The sequence below is a fragment of the Hypanus sabinus genome, chromosome 11, assembly GCF_030144855.1.
Source record: "Hypanus sabinus isolate sHypSab1 chromosome 11, sHypSab1.hap1, whole genome shotgun sequence".
NCBI lineage: Eukaryota > Metazoa > Chordata > Chondrichthyes > Myliobatiformes > Dasyatidae > Hypanus > Hypanus sabinus.
This window is the reverse complement of record NC_082716.1, coordinates 60020307-60043348: the sequence shown is the minus strand read 5'-3', so window position 1 is coordinate 60043348 and position 23042 is coordinate 60020307. Positions and strand designations below refer to the sequence as shown.

At 38.5% G+C, this 23042-nt stretch overlaps 1 protein-coding gene across 3 annotated transcripts in view; it reads right to left on the bottom strand.

Moving 5' to 3' along the window:
• The window catches only part of firrm (fignl1 interacting regulator of recombination and mitosis), a 46081-nt gene that overhangs the window by 11472 nt on the left and 11567 nt on the right, over positions 1 to 23042 (bottom strand). For all 3 annotated transcript variants that reach the window (XM_059984433.1, XM_059984434.1, XM_059984435.1), the window contains 9 exons: positions 21679 to 21768; positions 20978 to 21042; positions 19472 to 19620; positions 17922 to 18048; positions 15804 to 15990; positions 12541 to 12623; positions 12240 to 12291; positions 9258 to 9347; positions 2508 to 2693 (listed from right to left, as the gene is read on the bottom strand). In XM_059984433.1, coding sequence (XP_059840416.1) covers positions 2508 to 2693; positions 9258 to 9347; positions 12240 to 12291; positions 12541 to 12623; positions 15804 to 15990; positions 17922 to 18048; positions 19472 to 19620; positions 20978 to 21042; positions 21679 to 21768 — 1029 coding nt within the window. The remainder of the gene's footprint in view (positions 1 to 2507; positions 2694 to 9257; positions 9348 to 12239; positions 12292 to 12540; positions 12624 to 15803; positions 15991 to 17921; positions 18049 to 19471; positions 19621 to 20977; positions 21043 to 21678; positions 21769 to 23042) is intronic.

The window sequence follows — 23042 nt, the reverse complement described above, 5'->3', positions numbered from 1 at the left end:
GTGGTGGGAGATTTTAATTTCCTCAATATTGATAGGCATCTCCCAGAGCAAAGGGTATAGATGGGGTGGAGTTTGTTAGGTATGTTCAGGAAGGTTTCCTGACACAATATGTAGATAAGCCTACAAGAGGAGAGGCTGTACTTGATCTGGTATTGGGAAATTAACCTGGTCAGGTGTCAGGTTTCCCAGTGGGAGAGCATTTTGGAGATAGTGATCACAATTCTATCTTCTTTACCATAGCATTGGATAGGAATAGGAAGAGGCAAGTTAGGAAAGTGTTTCGTTGCAGTAAGGGGAAATATGAAGTTCTCAGGCAGGAACTTGGAAGCATAAATTGGGAACAGATGTTCTCAGGGAAATGTACGGCAGAAATGTGACAAATGTCAGAGGATACTTACATGGTGTTCTGCACAGGTATGTTCCAATGAGACAGGGTAAGGATGGCAGGGTACAGGAACCATGGTGTACAAAGGCTGTTGAAAATCTTGGCAAGAAGAAAGCAAGCTTATGAAAGGTTCAACAAGCTAGGTAATGATAGAGATCTAGAAACTATAAGGCTAGCAGGAACGCACTTAAGAATGAAATTTGGAGAGCCAGAAGAAGCCATGAGAAAGCCTTGGTGAGCAGGATTAAGGAAAAGCCCAAGGCATTCTACAAGTATGTAAAGAGCAAGAGGATAAGATATGAGAAATAGGACCAATAATTGTGACAGCGGAAAAGTGTGTATGGAACCACAGGAGATAGCGGAGGTACTTAATGAATACTTTGCCTCAGTATTCACTATGAAAAAGGACCTTGGCGCTTGTAGAGATGACTTACAGTGGCAGACTGAAAAGCTTGAGCATATAGACATTAAGAAAGAGGATGTGCTAGAGCTTTTGGAAAGCATCAAGTTGGATAAGTCACTGGGACTGGATGAGATATACCCCAGGCTACTGTGGAAGGCAAGGGAGATTGCTGAGCATCAGGCAATGATCTTTGCTTCATCAGTGGGAAAGGGAGAGATTCTGGAGGATTGGAGGGTTGCAAATGTTGTTCCCTTATTCAAGAAAGGGAGTAGAGATAGCCCAGGAAATTGTAGACCAGTGAGTCTTACTTCAGTGGTTGGTAAGTTGATGGTGAAAATCCTGAAAAACAGGATTTATGAACATTTGGAGAGGCATAATACAATTAGGAATAGTCAGCATGGCTTTGTCAAAGGCAGGTCATGCCTTACGAGCCTGATTGAATTTTTTGAGGATGTGACTAAACACATTAATGAAGGAAGAGCAGTAGATGTAGTGTATATGGATTTCAGCAAGGCATTTGATAAGGTACCCCATGCAAGGCTTATTGAGAAAGTACGGAAACATGGGATCCAAGGGGACCTTGCTCAGTGGATCCAGAATTGACTTGCCCACAGAAGGGTAAGAGCAGTTGTAGATGGGTCATATTCTGCATGGAGGTGGGTGACCAGTGGTGTGCCTCAGGGATCTGTTCTGGGACCCCTTATCTTCGTGAATTTTATAAATGACCTGGATGAGAAATGTAAGAATGGATTGGTAAATTTGCTGATGACACAAAGTTGGGGGTGTTGTGGATAGTGTGGAGGGCTGTCAGAGGCTACAGCAGGACATCAATAGGGCTGAGAAGTAGCAGATGGAATTCAACCCAGCTAAGTGTGAGGTGGTTCATTTTGGTAGGCCAAATATGATGGTAGTTTTAATGGTAAGACTCTTGGCACTGTGGAGGATCAGAGGGATCTTGGGGTCCGAGTCCATAGGACACTCAAAGCTGCTGCGCAGGTTGACGGTGTGGTTAAGAAGGCATACAGTGCATTGGCGTTCATCAACCGTGGGATTGAATTCAAGAGCCAATAGGTAATGTTACAACTATTTAGGACCCTGGTCAGACCCCACAAGGAGTACTGTGTTCAGTTCTGGTCACCTCAGTACAGGAAGGAGGTGGATACTACATAAAGGGTGCAGAGGAGATTTGCCTGGATTGGGGAACATGCCTTTTGAGAATTGGTTGAGTGACCTTGCCCTTTTCTCCTTGGAGCGACAGAAGAAGTGACCTGATAGAGGTGCATAAGATGATGAGAGTTGATCATGTGGATAGTCAGTGGCTTCTTCCCAAGGCTGAAATGGCTAACGTGAGAGGGCACAGTTTTAAGGTGCCTGGAAGTAGGTACAGAGGGGATGTCGGGGTAAGTTTTTAGTTATGCAGAGAGTGGTGAGTGCATGGAATGAGCTGCTGGCAACAGTGGTGGAGGCAGATATGATTAGGTCTTTTAAGAGACTCCTGGATAGGTACATGGATCTTAGAAAAATAGAGGGCTATGGGTAATGCTAGGTAATTTCCAAAATAAGTACATGTTTGGCACAGCATTGTGGGCTGAAAGGCCTGTATTGTGCTGTAGGTTTTCTATGTTTCTATGATCTTGAAGAGCTGAAGAATGAATAACTGAATAATGAAATTTGTTTCCTTTTCATCTGCTTCTGTAAAAATTGGATATCATATCTTACCACTTGTTCCAGTTCACCCAAGGACTGTTTGCTGTTTTGCCATCTTTTGCACTGGTCAGTTGCTGTCCTGGTAACATCAGAAGTAACAGATTTTTGAAGCTCAGGAGTCAGAGCTTTAATATCAACTTGACGCCATAGCAATAAATTGCTTGCCTCTTTGGGAGTAAACCTTTTCACAAATATAACCTACAGGCAGCAAAATGAAGACAATAATTCAAAATGAAAATGCATTTCCACTACAACCTAAATGTTTCCTTCTGCAAACCCTTTGAGACGTTGCAAATGATGATAGTCATGGGTTATCAAGCCTCCATCACAGAGTCATCATTTCAAATTTAAGAGATGAAAGTAACATGGAAAAACATTAGAGTTTGAATGTACATTTTGACAAAAAATATAAAAATTCTTTTTATTAAATCTCCTCCTCCATACATCATACATTATATCTTTACAAATCCATTTGTTCTCCATTATAACTACTACTCATGGCAGAGTTTCCAGGGTGCCAATCAACTGTGATCATAACAACATCACAATTAAGCAATGTCTGCATATTTACAAGACTATGTAGGGCAAAAACAAAAAGAGTACAATACTTTTCTAGTGGAGTCCAGAAAAAGATGGAATAATCTTAATATCAGAATTGGGTCATTTATGAGTAAAACCAATTGGCACTTTTTCCTTTTAGCAATTGATGGAAATGTGTGATTAAAAACTCCAAAAATGTTGTGGATGCTAAGCAATTAAAATGTTGAGAGACAAGACCAGTAGTTTTTTTTTGTCAAGCAAGCATATCAAAAGAAAGGTCTCTATGCAGAGTTGACTGCGAGCTTGAAGATCTTGACCTCAGCACCATTGATGTAAACAGGAGCATGTGCATCACCCTGCTTCCTGAAGTCAATGACCAGGTCTTTTGCTTTGATGACATTGAGGAAAAGGTTGCTGTCATGACTCCATAGACTCTCCATCGCCTTCCTGTACTCTGACTCATCATTATTTATGATGCAGCCTACTACAGTGATGTAATCCACAAACCCGTAGATGGAATTAGAGCAAAATCTAGCCACGCAGTTGTGAATACATATGAAGTAAAGTAAGGGCCGGAGGGGCCATTTGGGGTGCCATAGTTGAGGATAATCTGGAAGTGTTATTACCTATCTTTTCAGATTGGAGTCTGTTTATCAGAAAGTCAAGAATTCAGTTGCAAAGGGAGGTGCTGACTTAGAAGTCTTTGTTCCTCAATAAATAGTGCTGATCAGCCTTGAATGTCTACTTGAGAATACAGCCTCAGAAAGGGTAAGACGAGGGAACATATACCAGTGCTCATAGATGGATCAGAAGTGGAAAGAGTGAGCAATTTCAAGTCCCTGGATGTCAAGTCGTCACTTTTTATTGTCATTTCGACCATAACTACTGGCACAGTACACAGTAAAAATGAGACAAAGTTTTTCAGGACCATGGTGCTGCATGAAACAGTACAATAATTACACTGAACTATGTGAAAACAACACAGAAAAAAATTACGCTAGACTACAGACATCCTTGGCCCAACATATCGATTCACCTACAAAGAAGGAATATAACCTACAAAGCAGCTATATTTCATTAGGAACTTGAGGAATTTTGGACGTCCCCAAAGACACTCACAAATTTCTACAGATGTACTGTGGAATATTCTAATTGGCTGCATCACCGGGGGGGGGGGGGGGGGGGGAGGCGTGGTTACTGCACAGGATCAAAGTGAGCTGCAGAGAGCTGTAAACTTAGCTCCAACATGGGCACTAGCCTCCATAGTATCCACATTTTCAAGGGGTAATGTTTCAAAAAGGCACCACCCATCATTAAGGACTCTTAACACCCAGGACATCCCCTATTCTCATTGCTACCATCAGAAAGGAGGTACAGGAGACTGAAGACATACACTCAATGATTCAGGGACAGCTTCTTCCCCTCTGCCATCAGATTTTTGAATGGACATTGAACCCATGAACACTACCTCACTACTGTTTTATTTCTATTTTAGCACTACTTTTTTTTATATATACACACACATACACTTAACTAATACACAGCTTTTTCTCTCTATTATTATGTATTGCATTGTACTGCTGCTGCAAAGACAATGAATTTCAAAATTTATGCCAGTGATATTAAATCTGATTCTGACTTCTAATAGAAAACTTGCAATAATACAACATTCTATATATTGCACTGGACAAATTCACACAAAAGTCCATGAGCCAAAACGGAATAAATTCATAAATGAAGCCATGCACCTGTGTACTTTGAATTGGCCATTATCCAGGGATTTTATATTGATATCATTATACAGAAAATGGACTACAGTTACTCATCCATTAAAACCATTGATGGCAATCACTCTTGCAGATGAAAGTGCCATAGAAAACATATGTAAATTGGGTCAATGTTTGCTGAGCACTTCCATTTAAAGAAATCCCGAACTTCCAGTCACCTGAATCTTTAATTCTTCACCTCTACTCTTTCGTCCCCTACACGTTCAAAAAAAAATCTAATGCAAACTCAAGAAATAAACTTACATCTCTGGGTACATTGAAATCTTCAAGACTTTCTTTCCCTCCTCAGATGTAATTGTGTCTCTTAGTTTCAATTATTTTTTTACAGATTTCCAAATGGTGTTTTGATTTAGAGTAACTGTTACTTGAGAATTTTGGTCCACCCCCTAACCTACAGCTTCCCTCTGGTGACAAAAGAGACTGCAGATGCTGGAAAAGCTTCACCTCTCCTCCCCTCTGCATCTCTGTAGAACAAAGGACCCTACAGAAACTCTTGGCAATTCTGGACAACGTTTCTCACCCTCTGCATGCCACCTTGGCTGAACAGAGGGGCACTTTTATTAACAGACAAAGACAACTGCGCTGCTCCAAGGAGCGCTATAACAATTACCTTCAGCCATTAGGCTCCATAATGAGTCAACCTATAGCCAAGGAAGTGGTGACCACCTCCTGTTTGACCGAGGTAACTTTTTAAAAAATTCTTTTTTACTTCTAATATTTGTATTTATGTGTACCTGTAATGTTATTGTGACACTGTAATTACCTTTGGGATCAATAAAGTATCTAACTTTCTATCTATCTTAATATGCTTGTTTTCTCTATTTTTTTCAGTGCAGGTAAGGATCCTTGGTGGCAGCTCTACTTCAGTGTTTAGAGATCTTATGAACTGATGACTGTCACTTCTAGTATTCAGATTATTCAAAACTTGCTTAGCTATATGAACGTTATCTTGATGCATCTGTCAAAGTTATTGCTTGATGTCAAACGGCAGTTTTGATTAAACTAATTATACCCTCCACTTTGCACAACACAACTAGTTTTGGAAAAAAGAGAGTAACAGAATATAAAAGGAATATAAAAGGATGGAATGCTGAGACATTTCAGAGACTGGTGAGGCTTTACTTGGAGTATTGTGAGCAATTTTGAGCCCTTTAACTAAGAAAGGATGTGCTGACATTGAAGAGGGCTCAAAGGAAGTTCACGAAAATGATTCCGAGAATGAAAGGCTTATCATGTGAGGAATATCTGATGACTCTGGACCTTTACTCGCTGCAATTTAGAAGAATGAAGGGGGATCTCACTGAAACCTATTGAATGTTGAAAAGTCTAGACAGAGTGTCAGTGGAGAGGGTGTTTTTTATAGTGGGGGAGTCTAGTATCAGAGGGCACAACCTCAGAATAGAGGGACATCTATTTAAAACGGAGATTAGGATGAATTTCTTTAGCCAGAAGGTGCTGAATCTGTGGAATTCACTGCCACAGGGAGCTGGGTGTATTTAAGACGGAGGTTGACAGATTCTTGATCAAGTTGGGGTGTGAAATGTTACAGGAAAAAGGCAAGAGAATGAGGTTGAGAGTGAAAAGTATCAACCATACTGAAATGGTGGAGCAGACTTGATGGGACAAGTAGCCTATTTCTGCCCCTACATCTTATGGACTCTGACAGAGTGAGAGTAGCAAGCTTAAAAGAGACAGAGCTTAAAAGAAGTTGGCCTTGGGACTTGCTTTTGAGTTTATAGGAATTTAAAAGAGGAAGGTTTGCTAATTGTTAGTTAATAGTTGATTGGCTTATTGGCTAATTAACAGCAAGGAATAACAAGGAGAGTGGCTATTGTGAGAGTGGCCAGAGTAGAGTGGAGAGCTGAAGCTCAAGAAGCTTCTGTGTGAAGAGGCTAAGTAACTGGCCCAACTGTTGGGAATGGGAAGGATCTGTAAAAAGGCTTTGGTGATGAGGCACTGGCAAGGTTTTATTTTGCTGTTGATCTTCAGTGTCAGCTGGGGACCAACAGCCTTGCAGGGAAATTTGCTAGTGCTACACAGGAGGGCTTAAACTAGATTGTCGGGGGAGCGGAACTCTGAGCTGGAGCAAGTCATGGGAGAAACCAGAAGCCAGCAAAAGCAACTTCAGTAATCAAGATAGCCAGGGCCACACGGTCTGATTAGTAGTAGTCTGGATAGCTTTGTGCTTTGGAAACCATGCTTGATGAACTTTCAGAGTTGTGTGGCCTTTGTTTTTTGAAATAACTAAAAAGGTAGATGAGGGTAGGGTAATGGATTTTAGCAAGGCTTTCAACAAGGTAGGTTGACCCGGAAGGTTAGATTCCATGGAATCCAGAGAAAGCTAACCCTGGCTTGGAGGTAGGTTGCAGAAAGGTGGTAGCTGAAGGTCATTTCTCAGAATGGAGGTCAGTGACTAATGGTATGGCATAGGAGTTGGAGTTGGGATACTTGTTTTTAATACGTATACAAATGACTTGGATGCAAGTACACAAGGCTTGATCAGTAAATTTGCCGACGACACAAGATTAGGAGGTATTGATGGTGAAGACTATTGTACAGGAGGCTTTTATCAGTGAGGAAAGAGGGCTGGGGAATAGCAAATGGATTTCAATACAAGGAAATGTGAGATGAAGCAGTTTGTAAAGTCAAACCAGTGCAGGATTTATACTATGAATGAGAGGGCACTAGGAACAAAAGAACCTAGGAGTACTAGTGCACTGTTCATTGAGAGTGGTATCACAAGGTTGACAGGGTGGTCAAAAGCACATTTAGCATGCTGGCCTTCATCTGTCAGGGGGCTGAGTATAGGAGCCTGGACATTTTGCAGTTACCTAAGTTGTTGAAGCTGTACTTGGAGGACTGTTTTAGTTGAACTGTTATAGAAAGATGTGGTTAACGTGAAAAGAGTGCGGAACAGATTTGAGGATGTTGCATGGACTAGAGGAGATGAGTTGTAGAGTGAGGTTGGCTAAGCTAGGTTTTTATTCCTTGGAACATAAGAAAATAAGGAGTGACTTTTAGAGCTGTATAAAATTAAGGGCATAGGTAAGGTGAATGGTAGCAGTCTCATCACCAGGGTAGGGAGTCCGGAAAGAGGGAGGACAGATATGGGTAAGAGGGAAAGAATTAAAAGGGATATGAAGGCCAATATTTTCACACAGGGAGGTGAGTATAAGGAATGAGCTTCCCGAGGAAGTGGTTGAAGTGATTACAATAATATTATTTAAGAAGCACGGGGGGGGGGGGGGTGCGGTTGGTGGAGTATGGACTGAACGCAGGAAATTTGGGACTAGATGGATGGGCACTGTGGTCGGCAAGGACTCATTGGGCTGAAGAGACTGGACCTGTCCTGTATTGCTTTGACTCCAATGATCTAGTAGTATATGACCCATGCCAAGACAAAGGCAAATTATCCAGGATCTGAAACTACATCACTGAAGAACTCTTCCAGAGCTTCATTAATGAAATGCTGTCTCCTGAAATGGCAATGTGATAGGTCTCAAATGTCTTTGGGTCTATACATTTTGATGTATGGGTAATGAGAGAATAGACTGAGTCTTTATGGTACTGGGTAATTAACCTGGCTTTACTTCACCACCCCTTCTACTCTTGTTCTATGTGTATTATCCAAACTGGATTTCCAATCATGAGGCCAATCCTGCAGCTTTCATTTATTATCTTAGTGACTCTCTTTCATTACAGCACATTCCAAGATACTGTAGAATGTAAAACAGAACAGCAAACTTCCTTATGACCATAATGTCAAAGTGGTCAGATGTTCCTACAATCTCAGTGCAGCAGAGACTTCAAATTCACTACAGCCAAGTACCACCAGTTTGATAACCAGGTAACATTTTAAATAACAGAAGGTGAAAAGGCAGCTAATTATATTGCAATATTATTCCCTGATCACAAAGAACTTGTCAATTAGGATATGTAATTTTTTTTTTCCTTCTGTAAAATGTAACACTTCTCTTGCTGGACTATTTCCAAATTAAAATCCTGGCATATGCTAAAACTGTTACAAACCTTGGTAGGATATTTGTATTCTCCTTAAAATTAACTATTTTAAATTCAGCGTTCGAACAGTATTGCAATTTTTGTGCTGACAATAAAAATGTACAAACTTGGTAATGCTACAGTGCTGAAAACATGAAATCTACATGGATTTTCAGTGGTCATTCAGAGTCATCTTTCAAGTATTAACCATACTCTGCTAGGACATTTGCTTGATGCTAAAAGCAATCCCTTCTCTCTTACTAGTTACCTTATTACCCAATCTGTGGATTGGATTGCCATAGTTAGTATGACGACGGTTCAAAGCTCATGTTTATTTTCAGTTTAAAGTGCCACTAAAAATCAATGAAGGCTGTCACCTTTGCTCAAACTGCTCAACTCCTGGAGTTTATTTAAGTAAAACATCTGAAAGACTAACCTGATGCTCTGCTGCCATAAGGAAAAGCAAACGTCGCAGGAGTAAAGATAAATGGGACAGTTGGTAACAATCTCCACAACAAGACTTCACCTGAAAATTAAGATACAACATTAATAAATCAAAAATGACTCTTCAAAAGTGATACAATTTTTCAATACCAATTAATACTTGGCTGAAACCCAAAACATAAATAGCAATCCAATATTGATTAATGAAAGCCATTAAAACTTCTTCAAATTCCCCTCTTAGTGGGAATGGCTCCATGGCATATACAGTATACAATATTTCTGAGAGAGTGTGAATAGGTCTTTAATCATAGATGAGATCTTTAAATAACTCCATACAAAGAAACCAGTTGGCATCGATTTCAAAGGCAATGAATGATGTTGGTTGAAAAGTGGACATGGATGACAAGAAATATGGTAGTTATTTCCTCACAGGACTGATCCAGTGAAAAAGCTCAAATTTATTTGCCTCTTGATTATTGAATAAATCAACAATAATGTTAGCTAATTGTTATAAACAACTGCAATTAATCTATAACAAACACAGGTGTCCCCCGCACCTGTTTGCTTCACACCACTTCACTTTTACGAAAGACCTACATTAGTACATGTTTTGGCTAACCAAAAGAAATCCGAAGAGGATTTTCACTTTTATGAAAAAAGGCGCCTGCTTTAAACTTGTGTTTACCCTGAGACATGAAGCCTTGCGTGGTCAGGTGTGTGCGCATGCATGTATGTGCCAGTTTTTTCCTCTACAAATCAGTTTTTGGCTAAATCTTCCCAATTCTGTTAAGTGTAACTACCTCGTACATACATTATTTCTACTTTATATAGAAAAGACGCCCGCTTTAAACTTGTGTTTACCTCGAGAAAGACTACGATGACTGTGAAGCCTTGCGCGGGCAGGTGTGTGCACATGCATGTACGTGCCTTTTTTTTTAGGTTTTATGTGCTATTTGGTATGATTTGGTAAACTATTTTTAGGCTCTGGAAACTCTCAAAAAATTTTTCCATATAAATTAATGGTAATTGCTTCTTCGCTTTACGGCATTTCAGCTTACGAAAGGTTTCATAGGAACGCTCTACTTTTGGATAGTGGGGGAAACCTGCATATGAATCCTAAGATACTTGTTTCGGAAGAAAATTTAAGCTGTGATTTACTGCAATTAATACTTTGCATTTGCATGATTTCTCTGGGATATTTATTCAAAAGATTTACCATATTCTCAAAGTAGTTCTACAGATTTGTTTACTTAAATCTGTACTTCAAGATTTTTTTGTTTTAAATCTTGTAGAGTAAATGACAGTGTGGTCCAGTTGACCAAATGGTTTGACACTAAATTGTAATCTACACGTTTTCAGGAAATTCCTGAGAAACAGACAAATTCAACAAATTAAGGCTTTATAAAAATGAAAATCTGTCAGCATTTCAGGCTATAGTCAGAAAATTGCATATTTGTAAAATGGACTTTATTGAAATAAAGAATGCCCTTTAATGTGACTAGTATAAAAGTAAAATATCACACATGCTGGAAATTGAAAAAATAAAAATGAAAAAAAACATTCAAGGCAACAGCGGAAGAGAGAGAATTGAAATCATAGGAATTAAATTCCTACAATCGGAAGAAGATATGACATACTTCAAGTGGGTACTACTGTGTCTAAATGGGTGCCTTTAAGTTTTTATGCAACTCTCTCTTAGCCCTTATGCAATATAGCTATCTCAAAACCTCATTTGGTTTAAGTTGCCAGGCAATTACCAGGAGACCGACTAGCCTAAGTGGAGGATCACTCACATGGACTGTTCATACCATCTCAATCAAATAAAGGTATGCTAATATGTACAATTAAAATCTATCCTGGATACAGTCAATCTGAATCTGACTGAAGCATTTATAATTTTCTTTACCCAATCATTGTCTTAAGTATGAGAATGTTACACATACTGTTAATCTGTTCAAAGATAAAATGTAAAATGATGATTAACAACAGTGGAAAGATTCAACAACACTAAACCGACCACTAACCTGGACAAGGTACTGAATAAAAGGTGATTCAGCAAGCCCAATCCCCATTATTCTATCATACTTAACATTCAACCTGATCAAATCTAACATAGTCAGACTTTATACCCAAGTAATATTTTTACTGAGCAGAATTGTGAACTTCTTCTACCTTTGAGTCCAAAGCAGCATCATTTATTTAAGATATATAAATCCGCAGAATTTTCAGAAAATCAAAATAGAAACAAATTTTGACCACTAACTGTATTTATGGTTTTTAGGAGTGGAGGAAATCTGAAGGAAATGAAAACAAATTTTGAAATATTTTAATGTTTCATGCATAAAATAGCAATTCCCCAATTTTTCCATTCACCATTTCAATATTTCAATCAAATAAACAAAAATGAGGCAGTTTGATTTTTTTTGGTTCTGGGCATTGCTAGCAAGTATAGCATTTATTGTCCATTTGTAAATGCTCTCTAGAAGAAGCTGGTGAGTCACCTTCTGAGTTGCTGCTGGTCTTCTGGTAAAGGTTCTGAATAATAGGCTAAGTGTCATTAGGAAGGGTGTTTTATTAGGAAGCCAGTGATATTTTCCAAGTCAGGTAGGTGTGCAACTGGGGGTAGAACCTGCAGGTGGTGGTATCTGCTGCCCTTATCCTTCTTGTGGTGGAGATCCCTCATTTTGAAGGTGCTATTGGGGTAACCTAAGCAAGTTGCAGGGCTGCATTTTGTAGATGATATGCACTGCTTCTACTGTGACACCAGTGATAGAATGTTTAGAGTGGTGGATGGAGTTCCACTAAAGCGTTCTGCTTTAGTCTGAAGGTTGTCCAGATCTCACTGCATCATTTACTAGAGATTTGAGAAAGAAATTCAGTGAAAATCCCAACTCAGTTGTAAAATACATTTTGCAAACTGCACACCAAGTCACATCACTTCACACAATATCTTAAAATGGTTTTGTTTGCTTACCAGGTCAGCCACGAGGGAGACGTGATGAGCACAAAGATTTGCACTTCCATACCTGTAAGTGAAAAGATATTACAGACTAGGAATCTACCACTAACAAAAACTGTTCCAATTCTTTAATTTTTCCAACAAGTTCCATGTCCTATGACAGTTAAATAGAACTACCTAACCTTTACTTAATGCTCTGAGAACTCAAATTTATTACAGTATGTCTAGAAGAATTTTTTTAATATGTTAAAAGGAGTAGATTGAAAGGATTTGTGTAAATTACCAATCTGGTTATAATTTCATTTCCAATACCTACCGTGCAAGAAAGCACCAAGTATCTGAAGCCAACAAAGCAGTTAGTATATGAGGACCAAGTACGCCATCTAATAAAGAGCATTCCTAAAACAAAAATAAATTAGTAGTGTACCAACTTCTGTTTTAAAAATAACTTTAAGTAATGGAAATTTATAGCAATCTCAGAGTATCCTAATGTACTTTACATCCAAAAATGTACTTTAAGTACAGTTACTCTCATAATTGCAACTAATGCAACTACACATGAGTCTCAAGCAGAGCAGTCAAAATAATGACCAAACGCTTTTTTTGTGAGGTTGGTTGAGGTATGAATATTGGTCAGGAAGTTTTCACATTTGTTTCCTTTAAACCGTGCCACGAGGTCTTTTATGCTTGCACCCCAAGGGTATATGGGACTTTTTTTTTTATCCCCACGCTGCATCGGACAAAAAGTACTTCTGTCTAACAGGTCAACCTCCTTCCACGTAGTTAAATGTCATTCTAGAATACATGTTCGATTTTGTAGAGTATGAAACTTTTTTATTTAAGGATAATGGTGTTAGGTGTGAACTAAGGCATTCAATTAAACCAAAGTACTGAGGAATAGAGCTTGAAATCATGGCTGCGATCTGTCAATGAATGGATGATCACAAATGTAAATGTATATTATACTCCACATTCAGTTCAAGTGCACCCTCTCAAAGCAAAATGATGCAATAAAACATGCCATTTAAAATAAAGGAAAAATGTTGAAAGATGCGCCAGGACAAACATGTTTTTAGTAAAATTGTGCCAGTGTAATGTTTACTCGTCAGCTTGGACAAGTGACTCGGCATTACGTGACATCAAAAATTGTGACCCTAGACCAGGGGTTCCCAACCTGTTTTATGCCATGGACGCCTCTTAGGACAAATAGAGATAACATTCAAAATGACTTCAATAAATATTAAAAAACATTCAAAACAAATCCGGAATGCAAAATAATTTTCTGATTACAATGCTTTAACAATGACACAAAATTAAAACAATTAAGTACATTTAAACCAAATGAATGGTCAAGCAATTAAGAGTTATGTGGGACTGGCATCGAAGAGGAGCAGAGGCCAGTATAACCAGCAAATCTATAATAAATAGTGGGGCAGACTTGGGTGGGGGGAGGGTCTGGTGACTGAGGACAGCATAAAGTTGGTCACTAGCAAAAGCGATAGAGTGAAGGATATTACTGATAATTAAAGCCTTCAGCTACAATGGTTTAAATCACCTGCAAATGAATGGACAGATCTGACAGGTGTGCAAACACGTAAGCAGAAAATCTGTCCCATTAAGTTACCGGTCCTTCCCAAGTAATAAACACTCGACTTATGGACAGCAAGTACAAATGAACCAGCATTTGCGAGATCATTGGGATGGATGGGGACAGAGTTCCTGGCCCTTTGCCAGGTAGTAACAGGGCATTTTTACACCACCTCCCAAGCCACAACAATTGGGGACTTGTTGAGCCAAACAGAGCTGACAATCACCCTTCCTGTGCCTGCTCACTCTTTCATCACAGCTATTTCTGCAATCCACTCCCACACCCAGTTTTTGTTCATTTCTGACTTACAGACAGTTTAATTTCTGAACAGTTCTCAGGAATGGAAATCTGTCATAAATTATTGATTCGTATTTTTAAGGATTTAAGAATTATAGGCAAGAGGAGCTTTGTTACTCATTCCAAGCTGCCTTTAAGATGGTGGCAGCAAGTCACCCTCTCAACTTCAATTATAAAGACAGTTGTACCTTGAACTGCTAAGTAAGTGTCTTACTAGTGTTATGAATGCACCACAGCTCTAAGGGGCCGAAGGGGAGGGGGAGCCCCCTCCTTTGTGAGAATCGCAAGAGCATTATTGGGTTGTGTCAGAGGACCCAGGAAATGAGAGAGAGAGACCTGGCCATTGTCTCCTGGAGACCACGTTTGTGGATTGGGGACTATGCTACGTGCAAGCCCTCGGGCAAAGTGGGCTGGTTGAGAGAGGGATTGCATCATCCCAACCTGATTGACATCTGAGACCCCGTGAGGAAGTATAAAAGAGGGTCGGGGGAACAACCCCTTTCAGACGCACCAGAAGAAATGCTAACGATCCCATAGTAGCGGGAAGCCATTTGAAGGAAGCCACGTGCGTTCGGTTCCCTTTGCCTGGGAGCCGGTGGCGGGTACCACAGAAACAATTTTCTTGAACTAACAACGGGGAACCAACTTTCCCGATTCAATGGATTTGCTTCATAAAAGACCCGGGCAAGTTTCTTTTCTCACAAATCTCTCTCTCTCCAACAAGTGAAAACCCAGCGGTCCCCAAAGGCTGAAGCCTGCAGGAACTAAGTGACGTATATTTCCATCGGACAATATATTATCCCCTAGACAAATGATTGTGCTATTTCTTATTGATGGTTATTATTATACCCACTCTTTAGATTGAGTATTGACAACGTATATTATCTGAATGTCTGTATTAATTTTATTTTTGTGCCCCTTTATAAATAAAGACTTTTTAAAATAGTACCATCAGACTTCAACAGACCTCTCTATCGTTGCTGGTAAGTGACCCAGTTACGGGGTACGTAACACTAGAACATGAAAGACTGCATTTTAAATTCTAAAGATTTGGAGTCACAATGGTCCAGAACAGGTAAGGTGGCAGATTTCCCCTCCTGATAGACATTCCTAAACATATAGCTGGTTCACTAAAATTTACTAAAGTTGTGATCATCATTATTAAACTTACTTTTAAAAACAAAATTAATTCAGGATTTTTAAACAGAGATTAAAATTCCACAGCTGCCATTGGGATTTGAATTACATCCATGCAAATGTTGTGCATCCTTTAGAAGTTACAATAATATCACTGTATCAACAACATTTTTTATGCAGGGATAAGAAACAAGAAAAAAAACTGTATCAAATAAAAATGATTGAACTCAATAAACTCTGAAAATTTTCATTTGTCTCAGAACTAATATGAGTTTTCAAGAAAAATACTATGGACACTTAAGATACATTTTAAAGAAATGTTGATGCGAGTGTTAATTTTAATTATCACTATTCTCTGATAAACTTTGTAAAATATAGTACCTGCATCATAAATTAGCAATAAATCAATCGAACATGAACATTCATGTTCATTCATGGCTTTCAAGACAATTTCAATTATATCAATTTTGTTGGAGGGACAAAATGCAAGGAAAGAAAGCTCCTTTTCAAAACAGTTCGAAGACTGGAACATGCATTTTAAGTAAAAACTTACTCACCAGCTCTGGAAAATAAGAAGATGGAATGGATGTGATAAAAGAGCATAAGTGAGTGCATACATATTCATACAAACTGACACGTTGTTGAGCTTGCCCCTTACTCATCACACCTGGCAGCTGGACTGGCAAAGAAAGCTCTGCATAACACCTCTGTAAGTTACGAAACAGTGCATGCAACAGAGGTAAACTGAAATCAAAGGTAAAGATAGAGATTAGGTTCTAATAATATCTTCTCTAGAGAACACTTCTAATCCTTAACTTGTCCATTACATATTATGTTAGTATATTGCTGCTGAAAACATTTATTAATATTAATATTAATATTATTAATATTGCTCAAAGTCATGTAATTCTCACAGAAGAGTACAATACTAAAATCGTTTCATATTCAGTTAATTACAGTTCTGGAATTACTGTTGTCTAATTGTCTAATTACAGTCAGGAACTATGGAGCATTAGTAGTGGAAAAATGGGAATTCTGAGATACAAGATTAATTTGTGTTTAGAAAGACAGGGACTGAATAGGGATAACTAGCCTAACTTTATTTGTGGGAAATCACATCTCAAAACTTAATGAATTATAAGAAAAGGTGACTAAGAGGACAGATGAGGGCAGGGTGGTAGATGTTGTCTAAATGGACTTTAACAAGGCCTTTGACAAAACTGCAAGATTACAACACATGGAATCTAGGGTGAGATAGCCAATTGAATACAAAACTACCTTGGTGGTAGGAGGCAGAGTATGGTGGTGGAAAATAGTTTTTAGATGTGACCAGAAGTGTGCCACAGGGAACAGTGCTAGTTCCACCAATCTTTGCCATAAATAAGATTTGGATGAGAATGCAGGTGGCATCATTAGTAAGTTTACAGCCAACATCAAAATTGTAGTAAGTGGACTGTGAGGAGTGTTTTCTCACATTATAATGGGATATTAATCAACTCAGGGAAAAGGAACGGCAGATGGAATTTAACTTAGATAAACATTTTGAGAAGTTAAGCTCGAGCAGGACAAACACAGTAAGTGGCAGGGCCATCAGGAGTACTTGCTGAACAGAGCGACGTATGGGTACAAATACATAGTTCCCCGAAAGTGGTGACAGAGGTACTGACACACTTGTCTTCAGCAGATGGGGATGGGACATTGATACAGTAAAATAAAATGTTGGTTAGACCGCAGATGGATTGTTGTGTGCATTTCTGGTTGCCACACTATAGGAAATGTATGATTAAGACAAGATTCAAAGAGATGTTGTGGAGACTGAGGTTTTTTGTTATAGGATGGGATTGGATTAGATGCCACTGTTTTCCCTGAAGCAAATGAGGCTGAGAGGGAATCATGTGGAGCAGAGTAGATAGCTACAGTCCTTCTCCAACTTGAGAGGGCAAATATTTAAATGGGATCTGAGGGGCAACATTTTCCCCCCACACAGAAGGAAGTGGGTATAAGAAACAAGCTGCCAGAGGAAGTGGTAGATGCTGGTACAATTACAATGTTTGGACAGATACATGGATAAGAGAGGGTTAGATGGATATAGGTCAAATGAAGGCAAATGGTATAAGCCCAGGCTGGCATCTTGGCCTACATGAAGGAGTTGTGCCAGTGGGCCTGTTTCCCTGCTGTAATTCTTAATGACTCTAAGAAAATGCTCACCAATATCATTCTAATTAGCACTGTTGACTGCATGTCAGTAGCCTTCCTTTACTGGAAATGTCTAAGCTCAGAAGAGGTCACCAACTAATCAATGGCCAGTCAATTTTACAGTTAATAGGTTTTTCGTTCAGCAGCATGACTTCAATTCAGGATGAAATCTTAAATATTAGCAAACAAAGCAGATGTTGTGAAAATCAAAGATATATTAGCTAGCACATCATATATAATTAAATATCATCTGCATTCCCTGCAATATCATGTGCATTGACACATTCGTCCACTGAGTTAAAGTACGTTCAGTCCACTAAAGAAACTATACAACAGCGAATATTTTGTTCAATGTATGTATTAATGAAGCATTATACAAAGGTATGCAGATGCTCTTTATGATTGCCTGCATTTCTTAATACAACTAAACTGCCAGCTTTGGTTCTGTTTTCTATTATTGGTAGAGTAGCAGACCTCACCTTGGCTTTTCATCTGAAAACTGACCAGAACACCAGAGGCTTTGAACTTCCTCAGACTGCGAAGGAAGCTTGTCCATGATGTTAATCAATAGTAAACATTGTGGAAAGACCAGCTCAGAACAGGAATCTTAACATGAAAGAAAGCACACACTTAGCAAAATATCATTACCAAAATAATAAGTGGCTTAAGCAAATTCAACAGGCCTTAACACAAAATTATGCTGTTTTCCCAGTACCTGTGCCAGCTTGACATAGTGAAACTGCAGTAGACCCACTGATCTCAAAAGGGAAGAAACATGGCAGACAGAGGACAATATCCATTTTATTTGACATAAAATTAATTTAAATGTAATTGTTTTTAATTACTTCTTACTTTTCTAATCTCTTAAAAATAATTTGACATATAGATAGCAGTTACTCTTAATGACAACTTTTATAGTTGTGGGTAAGGCCTCATCTGCTAGTCTGGCAATCCAGAGATGCCAAGACGATTAGATATGCTCAGAGGCTTTGTGCTATCCTTTGAGCCATGCAAATCAGCTGGAGGCAGATTACCTATGGAAGACTGAGCTCAAAGACGGTTAACAGAAGATCTGGCCCGTTATATTAATTGTGTCACTTGAAGTACATACTACAATCAAAATGCATAGTGACAACAAAGTAAAATGTTTTCAGTTTATAGATTAATGAAATACAACAGACAAATGGCACAAATGATGGAACCCACTGTTACTGCACAACTGTCAGGACTTTCACTACCTGCTTCTCATCCATACTAAGGTAACTGACTCCACAAAATCAGAAAACCCAATGACCGTAAACTCTAAACAAAGACTCAAAAAATGAAAATGAACCATTAATTTTCTATTTAAATAAATCAAGGACTTCAGAATTTGTCAAATTTGAATGCCTCTTGCAATTTATTATGTACATTTTAAAAATCATAGTGTTTGAAAGCATCTGTACCGTCAGGAAGGAGGTACAGAAGCCTGAAAGCACACACACAGCAATTCAGGAACAGCCTCTTCCCCTCTGCCAGTCGATTTCTGAATGGACATTAAACCTATGAACACTACTTCACTATTTTATTTTTATTTGTTTTTTTTGCACTACTTATTTTACTATCTAAAAGATATATATACGCTTAATGTATTTCATTGTACTGCTGACGTAAAGTTACCAAATTTCACGACATGCCAGCGATATTAAACCTGATTTTGATGGGCTCGGGGCCAAGACCAATTACTCTGAAAAATACAAATAAGCTGTATAGCTGATTTGTATTATCTCAGAAAATTACCTTTTCCCTATCCTCATTGATAGGTGTTGATATGTTTCAATAATATTTTCATCAACAGCTCTTGTTTTCCAACTGTGATGGAGGCTTCTCTTCATTAAAGGGAAAGTTGTTTTGCAAATCATATACATTTCTATTGGCCAAGTTTAAATGACAACTGTAAAATGCTGATTCAGCTCAGTATTTAGCCTAACCCAGACTATTTATTTGAAAGAGATTAAATCCGTGCTAGACCAAAGCTCTTTGGACTCACCTAGATTATCTAGTAACACTCTCTCCACAAAGGGCCTGCAGGACATCAGCTGCAAGACAAGAGCATCCAGTGCAACTGGAACAACGCAGGCAATCTGGTCATAAGATCCACTGGGCAAAATAGGTGCATATAAACTTGGAGGTAATTTACTGCAGAAAAAAATTGCTAAATTATTACAATACAAATTAGTTACCACATTTCTAATTTTGTATTTTCACTTTTCTTTTATTTAAAAGTTATTTTCTTGCATTCTCACAGCTCCAGTCCACAAACAAGTGTTGTAAAAAGGTTTGTTCCCAGATTATTTTAGTTCAACGAAACTACTACTGGAAAATGTACAAAAGATCGCCGGAAAAATTTTTGTGTTTTCTTTCAGATGTCTAGTATCGGCAACTTAAAACAAAGAGAAGCACCAGAATGAAATACCAGAGTTCCTGGTATTATAACATTTATTATAATAACATTAATTATTATTTATACAATGCAACTGTATGCAAAGAAAGATTATGTGAAGATTCAGTTCCATTTCCTTCCTACATTCAATAAACATGCATCTGCACTGCCAACATACATCACAGTAAAAGGAAGAGAGGAAACAAAGATCTACTGCAAGGGGAAAGCATTGTTAATGGCATGACTCTAAACAGCACTGATGTAAGGGAGATTCTGGGATCCAAATCCATACTTCCCTATAAGTGGCCACACAAATAGTGGTAAAGAAGGCAATTGGCAAACTTGCCTTCATTGCTAGGGAGCTAGAGTATAAAAGTCAGGAGGTCAAGTTACAGTTATATAAAATTTTGGTTAGGCCACACTGGGCATATAACATGCAGATCTGGTTACCCCGTCACAGGAATGAAGTGGAGGCTTTGCAAAGGGATCAGAAGAAGTTTACCAGAATGCTGTCTAGACAGTATAAAGAGATTAGACAAATGTGGCTTATTTTCTCCAGAGCATCAGAAGCCAAGAGGAGGCCTGACAATAATTTATAAAATTGGGAGAGGTTCAGATAGGGTACAGAACCAGAATCTTTATCCTAGAGTAGAAATATTGAAGACAAGTAGGATTACCTTTAAGGTAAGAGGGGCAAGTATCTTTTTTCAATAGAGTGGCAGATGCCTGGAATTCACAGCCAGCAGAGGCAAGGGAAGCAGATGCAACAGTAGCATTCAAGATGCTTTCAGATAGGCATATGAATATGCAAGGAATGAGGGGTACGGATCATGTGCTGGCAGAAGATTTTAATTTAATTTTTGTATCATGCTTGGTACAGTCATCATTGGCTGAAGGGCTAATCCTATGTTGTAATGTTTTAAGTTGTTCTATGATCTAACTGAGTAAATAAATTAAAACAATCTATCCCATTCCATATTCAAACAAATCACTCTCAGAAGCAAGACAATTGTATTAGCTAATTAACATAAATTACAATTTATAGTTATTATAAAGTTAGATAAAATGAATTTTTCATATTTTGGTTTGCTGCTGCTCAATATGCAGTCTTACCTGTACATCTGAAGATAAAGGTGGTGTAATAAGCGACAAGATGTTGAGAGGAAATCATTAAATTCCTAATTTTAAGAATAAATCAGAAATCGGAATAAGATTTGTGCCATTTTCATAATATAAACAAAAACATGAGCTAGAGTTGGTTTAACAGAACAGATGATATATGTTTTAGCTTAACTACTATGCAAACAACTTGTTTACATAAAGATTGATTAAAACTGTTAAATACAAATATGATTTTTAGTTAATAGTTTTCTGAGAGAGATATTGGTAATTCTGAATATAACTGCAGAAAATACCAAACAGCACTAGTTACAGGATATCATCATAAATGACTTGTTATTAAAGGTATGTGCTGTTGTTACATAAGACTGAGCTAAACCCAATGCAACAGGAATATTATCTGTTTCTGGCAAAAGGCAGAGAATGAAGACAGTATAATCTTCAGCAATAATGTCCTGCAGCTTTCAAATACAATGCCACCAAAGGCTTTATGAAGAGGAATGGGAGAGAATGGAGGGTGTAGAGTCCCCTCAATAAAACTTGTTGTATAAGTCAAGCCCCTAGCAACGCCACCTTCAAAAACTTGGGATGTTTCTTAAAATTTGAATACTAATTCATGTTTGAATTTTTGAAGTGACAATGGTGCAATATATTCACAAAATTCTACAGCACTTGATAATAATAGGTTATGTTACCTTTACATAGTGCACGAGTGTATTGGTAAAAAAACGGCACAGCTTCATTGTCTTTTGGAAGAGTTTACAATCGGTACTGTTGCCATTTCCCTTGAAAAAAGCAAATACCCAGTAATACATGAACCTTAATACTTCCAGATCAAAAGTTAAGGCTATTTATTACAAACCTGCAACAGTAACTCAAATTAAAGAGTATTCCATTAGTAATTTAGCACTACAACATTCTTTAACTAATTTCTTGGAATGTACAGATTTTAAGAACAAACTAGGAGTGCTGAATAAAACAATACAAAAATTTCAAAACAGCATACGTTCAGGGAACATAAGATACAGAGTGAGAGAGAGCTGTACAACACAAAAACATGTCATTTGGCACAACTTGTCCAGGCCAACTTAGGTGCCTTCCCCAGTTAACCGGCCCACATTCCTCTAAACCCTTCAAATCCATGTACCTATCAGAATGTCTTTTAAATATTGTAGTTGTTTCTGCTTCTGCCACTTCAACTTGTTCCATGTACCCAACACTATCTATGTGCTGAAAGTGTCTTCAGGTCCCCTTAAAGTCTATCCCCTCTAATCTGAAACTAATGCTTCTAGGTTTAGACTTCCCTAACATGCGAATAAAAGACTGTTACCATCCACCCAACCTACAATCTTCATGATTTTATAAACTTGTACGAAGGCAATCTCAGTCACCTTCCCAACCCAACCAGTCTCTCCTCCAATCCCAGCAACAACTTTGCAAATTGTTTCTGCACCCTCTGAATCTTAAGCACATCCTTCCAAGAGTACATACACCACCGGAATGTGCCCTTCAGTTCATGATGTTGTGCTGAACTGCAGTACTGTGAAAAAGGTAAATGTATATAGCCAGAGTGCCCAAGACTTTTGCACAGTATTGCAGTAATTTGATGTAATGCTTTGTACTGCTGCCACACAAAAAAATTCATGACATATGTGAGTGAATATAAACCTGATTCTGCTATGGGTCTCTGTTGTGGACTGAGATTGGGAAGGGAGCAGGGAGAGGGGAATCATGGTTGACAAAAGGGGAAGGGAGAGGGGAGAGAGTGGGATGCACCAGAGACATTCTATAATCAATAAACCAATTGTTTTGAATCAAATGACCTTGCTGGTGTCTCAGGGCTGGATGTGCACCCGTGCTAACCCCCACCAACCTTGGCACTCCTTCTCTGTCACCTGTCCCACAACCCTCCCGTGCACTCTACTCTAACCACTCCCAACATCCTTTGCTCCTGCCAGATTTACAAACTCACTCTCCACTCTAATTTGACAAATACAGTACTGTGTAAAAGTCTTAGCACCCTAGCCTTTTACATGCGCACAAACTTATTGCACAGTAC